The 8,348-nt window shown below is 45.2% G+C and overlaps 1 protein-coding gene and 1 long non-coding RNA gene across 3 annotated transcripts in view; one reads left to right on the forward strand and one right to left on the reverse strand.

Moving 5' to 3' along the window:
• Positions 1-4,823: 4,823 nt before the first annotated feature.
• Nr3c2 (nuclear receptor subfamily 3 group C member 2) overlaps positions 4,824-8,348 on the reverse strand; it is a 341,763-nt gene continuing 338,238 nt past the window's right edge. For both annotated transcript variants that reach the window (XM_010632733.2, XM_010632735.3), the window contains exon 9: positions 4,824-5,054. In XM_010632733.2, coding sequence (XP_010631035.1) covers positions 4,899-5,054 — 156 coding nt within the window. In that variant the 3' untranslated portion in view covers positions 4,824-4,898. The remainder of the gene's footprint in view (positions 5,055-8,348) is intronic.
• Positions 4,971-8,348, forward strand: LOC109118315. The gene is made up of 2 exons (XR_002025647.2): positions 4,971-5,365; positions 6,846-8,348. It is a non-coding gene; the product is annotated as an uncharacterized LOC109118315 (long non-coding RNA).

The raw sequence follows: 8,348 nt of genomic DNA on the forward strand, positions 1-8,348 counted from the left end.
CATGGCGGGAAAGAGTTCAGCAGAGGAGGGTGGGGAGTCACCTGGCTGTGTCCTATGGCTAAACCACGGTTATAGTTTAGAGCTTCAGTGCTCCCCACAACAAAGCTGGCAACCCAGCTTATTGTAATGCTAAGAGTATCTTAGTCTGCTGCTTAGAAGAATATATTAGCACTTTCCTATCTGAAGATTAACTTGCTGGATTGGTGGTTATCTAGTAAGACCGGCACTGTGCACTTGAGTTGTGAGTAGGAAAGGGATGCATCTAGAAGCTCTGTGCCACGTGTAGGTATCTGGATTTCTTCCTTGGAGTGTGGAGCAGCTATGGAGATACTGAGCAGTCAAGGAGAAGCAGGCTCAGACCCAGATGGGCAGGCTGGCCCAGCGCAGGAAGATCTGTTAGATCCATAGAGGTGAGTTTTTCAAACAAGGGGAAACCTGAAAACACACATTCTACTTAAGAATATCTGAGTTAATGCTGGGGGCAGACTGATTTAATGATCCCGACCGATGATACTTATCTGGGTCTTGCATAAAGAGCTCTTTCCCTGTTGACTGTGGGCTTGACCTCAGCTTGCTTTGGGCAGTGAGACGGAAGCAAACCTGATACAACCAAAGCTTTGCAGCTTTTCACCTTTTTAAAGAGTCCTGTCTTGCCAGGCTAGCCTGCTGGAGGACCAAGACCACACAGAGTAAAGCTGTCATAGCCTAGATGGCTGCAGGGTGACCACATGCATGAACAAGCCCAGCTCAGCTGAGCCTGACCCTTATCAAACCCTGGGCCAACTCAGAAAGGGGAAATGAGAAATGCTCGTTGATGGATCACTAAATTCTAGGGTGGTGGTTATGCCGCAGTTGCTAACTGTCTACTTCTTTGCCCCACATTTCATTTTGCTTTGGACAAGACATGGCCCATGCTGAATATTGAGATCCTGTCTTAATCCTTTCTCCCCCAACACTGTTTGGGAACCCACTGTTTGATTTCCACGAAGAGCGCTGTACTAGCAACTAAATGACTTGAAAGTGCCAGAGGTATGGAAATTACATCATTTAAATCCTGTGTATTCAGTACTTGTGTTTATCAAAAAAAGTATGTTAATTCAGACTTAGGGGGCATTCAACATATAGAAGCAAACAAAGCGCTTAGTAATATATACAAGACTAGGCGTGGCTTCTACCGCACTGCTGGGTAGCAGCTGATAGGAACCAGTTCTCACTTCATGATTCCTAAATGTGTAGCTGAATTATTTGGCCCCAAGGCCGCTTTTAAACATTCTTTGAGTGAAATAAAGGCATTCTTGACCCAACAATAAGCCTACTTAGCTCAAAAATGGCACCCACTTTAACAAGGGTGCGCAGCCATGCTCCTTAGAAGGTCACATTTCTTAAATTATGAAATATAAAACTCGTTCCATTTATAGGTGCCTTATGACAAATATGCAGCATTGTGTTCAAGATCACTGTATTAAAGAATCGAATAGTTTCTCAGGTGTGAAAAACTATAATGGTACCTAAGATCCTAATGAGATAATTGACAAACAGGAAGAAAAGGGCTAAAGGTGTAGGGGAAGTGGGAAAGGTAGGGGAAAGGTAATGAGGGAAAAGGAAAAAAAACATGAAAAATGGAAATAAAGTATTTGTAGATGGGGAATGGAGGAGGGGGTGAAGGGAGGGCAGGGAAAAGGGGAAAAAATGAGAACCAATGTAAAGGTACAAGATCCCAATGATGAACGTAACTGTACTGTGTACCTAAAATGTACCCATAAAGTCAATGAGGAAAACAAAAGTCAAATTGATCAGTTTTCTCTTTTTGAAACCAAGCAGTCCCAACAATCGAGATTTAAACGACATATTGGAAATGAACTTGCATTTTTCCTGTTTTAAAACTAGCTGGTAATTGTGTAGTCCTTGTTACTGAGTGGAACAGGCTGAGAGACTAAGGAGGAGAGTGGCAAACATCAGGGCCACCGAGGAGCTGAGCTGCGGTAGCCCAAGGAAACTGCCGGTGACAGGTGGAAGGGGAGAGGAAGAGCAGGAGGAGGAACTCTGGAGTCAGACGGGACATTGCTGTTTCACTCAGGTGAGTCTCAACCTACAGAGTAAGTTTTCCTGTCACCGTGAAGATATGTGAAGCAGGGCATATATCGTTACTAGTATGTCAGTGATCCCAGGGTTAGTCACAAACATGGTATCTCATCAGTCCCCAGAAGGAAACCTGCCCCTCACACAGAGCTCTTTTGAGCAAGGGGCAGAATGCCTGTCATTGCTGCTTGGCTGGACACAGCACAGATAATCAGTTTGGCGTGGCACAAAGTCTAGCTATACCTACAGACACTCAAATGAGCCATTTCCCAAACAACAGGTGATTAAAGTAAAGGATTTATTGTGATCTGCTTACAGTCCTTTGCAAAGACAGACATGTTTTTGCATAAAGATATAAACTGCTTCATTTTAAACTAATTTAGTGTTTAATTATATGAAGACGTTTTGGTGAATTATGAATTGTACCAAACCAGGATTCTTAAGAGCAATATGGTACAAAAATAAGAGCAGACAGACAATTTGGACTGGGACAGGCATTCAACAGTGAATTTAGAATATGGCTTTGCTGTTTAATCAAGCAAAGTTACCTGGAGACACACAAAGCGCCAGTAACTTTGTTAATACAAAAAGCTGATGCAGACCGTTTCATCCCAAACCTGATAAAGCTGAAATCCCGATGTCATAAAAAGTTGTCTGAACTAAAAGCTGCTTGTACCACCATCTTCTTTTCCAGAAACTCCCAGTCTGCATGTTGTGTATTTCTCATCTTTAGAGTGTGGCTTTCATATTGCTGTGCATGTGAGTTGACTGCGTTCAAAGATCTGCCTAGAAATTAAATTCTTGAAATTGCAAATTATGTAAGGAAAAGTCCTCCCTTCCTCCGAGGGCCGCTTCCACAGGTTTCCCCTTGCATAAGGCAGGTGTCTTTTAAAAGACAAGGTAGGTAATGTTGCCTGCATGGTGAACCCTGGAGAGGTGCTGATCTAACCATGCCTTCTCCCAGCCTCAGCTAGAGCTACAGCTATTAGGTTTTGGAAAATAATGCGATTTCACTGAGGATGTGATGGTTACCATCACAACTTTTAAAAGATTAATTTGGCCTCTATTCAAAGTAGTTTAGTGCAATCATATCGTTAGTTTCTCCAAAGATTTATATATATCGATATATCTATAGATATATCTATAGGTATAGATGTGATTTAGGGCAAGAGAAAAGCCATAAATTGCATCAGTGCCAAACAGATTACTGAATTAAAAATTTTAGTGCCACTGTCTTGCTTGTATGATCTGTAGTGTTTCTGTTTTTCTCCAAAACTGTTGAAGTATAAAATTTATTTTTAAAACCTACCTTTAAAAAATCTAAAAACCCTCGAATGATCTTCCGGTCTCCATGCCATTGTGACAGATCTTTGCCAAGATGGACTGTCCCAGTACATCCTGCCACGATCTACGTGTTCCCGAGACCAATTCCAGGAGTGCCAGAGGCTTTCCAGGAGCAGGAATGAGCCCCCGATTTCCGACAGTTGTGGACTGTGCCTGGAACCCCCCGCCCCACGCGAGAAATTGGCTTTTTGTAAAGGGTGGAGAATGGTGCTCTGTGAGCGGAGTTTCCAGCCTCCTCCTCCAAGAGCTGATTCTGCTTCTTATGGGAAAGGGGACAGGGGCAGCTTCTCAGGAGCTGAGCCTTGCCTGGACTTTGCGTCCCGCGAGTGCCGTCAAGTGACACTGGCAAGGAGCTGCCCACACCTTGGTGTGTTGTCCCCGATGGAAGCAGGATGAAGCAGAAGCTGGAAAAAAGTGCTCAAGTCTCACAAACGCCCCAAGTGGGAGACCAAGAACAAAACAAAAAGTACAGAAAAAGTAGAAAGGCTTAAAGACAACCGAGGAGGCCGAAGTGTGGTTATTTACAACAGAGACTGTAAAATGGTAAATTAGATACGAAGCTAAAAAAGGCACAGCGTTCCCTTTCTTAAATACACTGTAAACGGTTCATTATGCATGCAGAACATTTCACTTTACAAAAGAAAATTTTTACCTTGTTTAGACAAAGATAGTACTTAAATAGTCTCCAGTAAAATAGAATTCTTTCAAAAATACTTTCCCATTCATCCTATTAACCATTAAATTTTTTTTTTTGTTATGTGTCTTCATTTACAAAAGTTCCTTACACCTTATTTCAGGTCCTTCACGATTTATACATACAGTAATGTACAGCACAGCAAAAGACTGCAAAAAATTATCTGTAAAGCCAACACAATAGATACTAGAAATTGAAACCAAGGCATTTGTTTTAACATCTTATCCATTCTAATTAAATAATAAATTGATGCTAACAAGTGTGTATACCAGAGAGGGCCGCTATTCCAAGCCGCGTATTCTGTTATTACACAACAGGAATCTGTATATATTTTTTCTTTTTTGTGTTTTTTAAATAACAAAAGAATATTAATGCCCCATATTGACTATACGTTTTTATGTGCAAACCACAGGTAAGCTTTAAAAAGTTCGTTAGTCCTTGAACCCTTTTAAAACAAGCGAACGATACTGGAAACTACATGGCATAGTTAAAACTTCCATCTGTTAAAATATCAAAATCAGAAAGTTATTGACTAGATATGGCTTTTCATCCAGAGGAACATGTTTCTAAGCGCTGGGACTGGAGAGGGAAGAGTCCTTTAGTCTGCCCGATCTTGCCAAATCCATGTCAAACGGCTTTCCCGGCTCCAAACCCTCGACATGATTTTAAGCTTGAGAGACTGCTGACGAGTGTGAATCAACCATGATTTCTCGAGTCCTTTGTGGGTGTGGAATTACACGGGGAAACTTAAGGCAAAGTTCTTCTGGTAAGACATCCTCCGTCACTTCCTGTGAAAGTAAAGGGCCTTGGCGTTGCCGGACTCCACCTTTGGCAGCTGGTCACTGATGATCTCGACCAGCATCGCGGGGAACTCCACTTTCAGGGCCTGGGACTCTCGGAAGGTGTAGAAGCAAAACTCCAGCAAGTCGCTCACCAGCTGCAACACAGACGGAGGACACAGTGTGAGGACACGGCGTGAGGGCCTCAGTTTCATCCTGCCCTGGACCCCTCTGTATCCTAACTGACGTGAACCCAGAGAGCAACACGCCGGAATCCTGACGGGAAACCAAATTACAGTGTTATCAAGCTGGGGCTGTGGGGGATGGAGGTTGTTCCTATCACCTGTAACACAGTCGCCTTTCGTGCAGGATAAATTCAGCTGAGACGGGTACCTAGGTGTCAAGCAGCGAACGCATCTGAGGCGGCAGTGCGAACACTGACTAGGACGTCATGTTGGCTGAGGCTGGGGTATGTGTGTATCTGTCTTATGTTGGAATGGGCCTTCCCAGGCAGGGGCTGGCTTCAGTCTACACACATTGGGTGCCCAGGAGAGGGAGAAGCCTGCCACAATGCCTCATGGGCCAGCGTGGGGTCCCCATAGTTCTGAGGGCCAAAGGAGCCGAGGGAGCTGGTCTTTCTGCTGAGGTGGGGCAGGGCTGAGGCTCCGCGGCCCCTTTCTAGCACCGTCTGATCTGAGGGCCTGGAAGTCTCCCAGTCATTGTCCTTCTAGCTCATCTTCCCTGTCCTACTCCCAGTCCTGTCAGTCACACGTGTACAATAATACTTTTCACCCCGGCTGCTTTTCCATTTACTAGGAATACAATTTCAAATCGGAAAGAATGGTCTGTACCCTGTGCTATAGTTTGGATACTAAGTGTCTCCCCAGAGACCTGTGTGCCCAGTGCTTGTCCCCTGACTGCCTGCCATTAATGGGAGGTGGCAGAGCCTTTACCGGGAGAGGCCTAGTGGAAGGGCTTGAGGGCCTGAGAGACGGGGCTGGAAGGAAAGAGTGGGGCTGGGCCCCCTCCCTCTTCCTGTGCCTCATGCTTTGACCATGATGTGCTGCTTTCACCACAGATCCATAGCAATGGTGCCAACTAATGAACTGAAACCTCCAAAATGATAGCCACGAGCAATCTTTTCTCTTTATAAATTCATCACCTCAGGTGTTTGGGACAGTAACGCATCTTATATTGGAAAAATGACTTTTGGTCATTTCCTATTATATCACAACAAACAACATGAATATTGCCTGTTATAATAAAAAGTCTTTCATCTCAGAGTGATTGTGGTGAAAATGAGCCTGTAATTTTTCCCCTCGTGATTTTTTAAAAAACTACATTAGGAAGCTTAAATCAAGTCAAGCAGTGAATAACCATCAGGTAGGAACCTTCCGCATAATACGGGAGCCAATAACCATCTCATCAGGGAAAATAGTGATTGTGTCCGCCTGTGTTCTGTTCTCAGCCTACAGAGCGGTGGTTCCCTAGGCAGGTGCCAAGGATTGAGATTCAGTAAGAGGTCTGTGCTTGAAGGATGCTGGAGCTAGATAAGTTGGGAGGCAGCACTAACCCTGCCCGCTGAGCTGTGTCCACACATGCACACTGTGTTGGTGCTATGCTCAGTGCCTTGACCTGGAAAGGGGCCTCAGAGTTGTGCAGGCCCCTCACCAATCAAACATGCTGCCAGTTACTCAAGATGCTGAGAAGCACTGCTAGAACAAAGCCTCTTAATTCTGTACTCCTCCCCTCTCCCCTTCAACCACGGACCATCAGGCTCTGCAGAATGCAGTTTGCAAAATCTGCTCTTTGTAGAACTAGGGCCTTAGTTTCCTCTGTATAAAATGAGGGAAGAAACCACCTTATTTTTTGACCTTTCTGGGAAAAAATACTACTTAAAAAGCATACCCTCCTATTTTTATATATATAATTTTTTTTTCCTGTGGCAGACCCAGGACATCAGAAGTAAAGCTAGCCTGGACACGGCTTTCCACACACAGTGCCACCAGAGCGGCAGCTGTGCCCCCTGCTGGACGTGATGCCTCTTCAGTCAAAATAGCAGAGCCCCGTACCCTGTCTCAGTGCCCCCGGACCAGTCTCGCCCTCACACTCCTACAGGTCTTCCATGGCTGTGAATGAGGACCTTGTTTGCCTTTAGGAATTTTTACACTAGCAAGAAGAGAACAGTGTGCTTCCCTCCACCAAATATGACCCAAGCACAGCTCCTTCAGCGCAGCTCTGGAAGGGAGACGTGGTACACAGCTGCAGCACGGAGATGCCGTAGAGCGGGGAGCTAAGCACACAGCAGCTCCATCCTTCCCTCCTGAGATCAACCTCAGACAAAGAGCAGTTTCACTTGCAGGTCCCCAGCAGACTCTGAGCTCTCACTGCTGCTCTGCCCGGAGTGGGGGAAAAAACCCATGTTGTGTATCCTCCTGCACCAAGGACAAAGATGCAGGGAGCTACCTGGAGGACCTTCCTCCCTGGGATCCTGTGCAGGGTCTGGACAGCTGCCTTCCAGCTGCGCCTGCCCAGCCGGGAGAAGCAGCCAGATGGCCTGGCCCTGCCTGTGCACTCTGGACCTGGATTCTGAGAGGCTCAGCTCGGTAAGGTCCTGGCCCTAAGAATCATTTAGTACCAGGCCATTCTTAGCCTACTAAGGCCCTGCCTGGCCACCCTCAGTTCAGGGAAATGACGTGATGGTGGACCTCCCTGAGGTCAGCAACTGGAGGCCACTCAAGCCCACCAAGTGGTGACTAACGGGGACCCCACACACTGCATCCCAGCTGACAGCTGAGTCCCACGATTCCTGCAGTGTGGGTCACCGAGACAGTGCTGGTTATGACTGAAGACGCTTCACTGACCCACAGATCCAGAAAGTCCAATACAGGAATGCAAGAATCATGAAAAGACAGGGCAAGTTGATAATGCTAAAGGAACAAGAGCATCCAGCAACAGATCCTGAGAAAAGGAAGTTGATGAACTGCACAAAGCAGAATTCAAATGATCTTATGGAAATGAGATACAAAGCAATATAGACAGACGATTCAGTGCACTCTGGGAAGCTGAGGCAGGAAGATCGTATGTTTATGCGCAGGTACACAACTCAATGAGACCCTATCTCAGGGCCTAGTGTGTAGAACATATAAAGAACTCAAAACAATTAAATCCCCCCAATGAAAAGCCAATCAAAAGTGGGCATGTGAAATGAACAGACACTGCTTAGAAGTACACATCACTAACAAATACATGAAAAAATGTTCAGAATTGTTGGCCACCTGAGAGATGCAACTGAGAACAACAGTGAGATTCCATCTTATTCCAGAAAGAGTGACTGTCATCACTGAATGAAGTAATAACAAATGTGAGGCTTCAAGGAAAAAGAACACTTCATCACTGAGTGCGTAAGCTAAGACATTCAGTATGGAGCTTCCTCAAAAAAAAAAAAAAAA

Source organism: Fukomys damarensis, unplaced genomic scaffold (genome assembly GCF_012274545.1).
Source record: "Fukomys damarensis isolate Sample0158 unplaced genomic scaffold, DMR_v1.0_HiC HiC_scaffold_38, whole genome shotgun sequence".
Classification (NCBI taxonomy): Eukaryota; Metazoa; Chordata; class Mammalia; order Rodentia; family Bathyergidae; genus Fukomys; species Fukomys damarensis.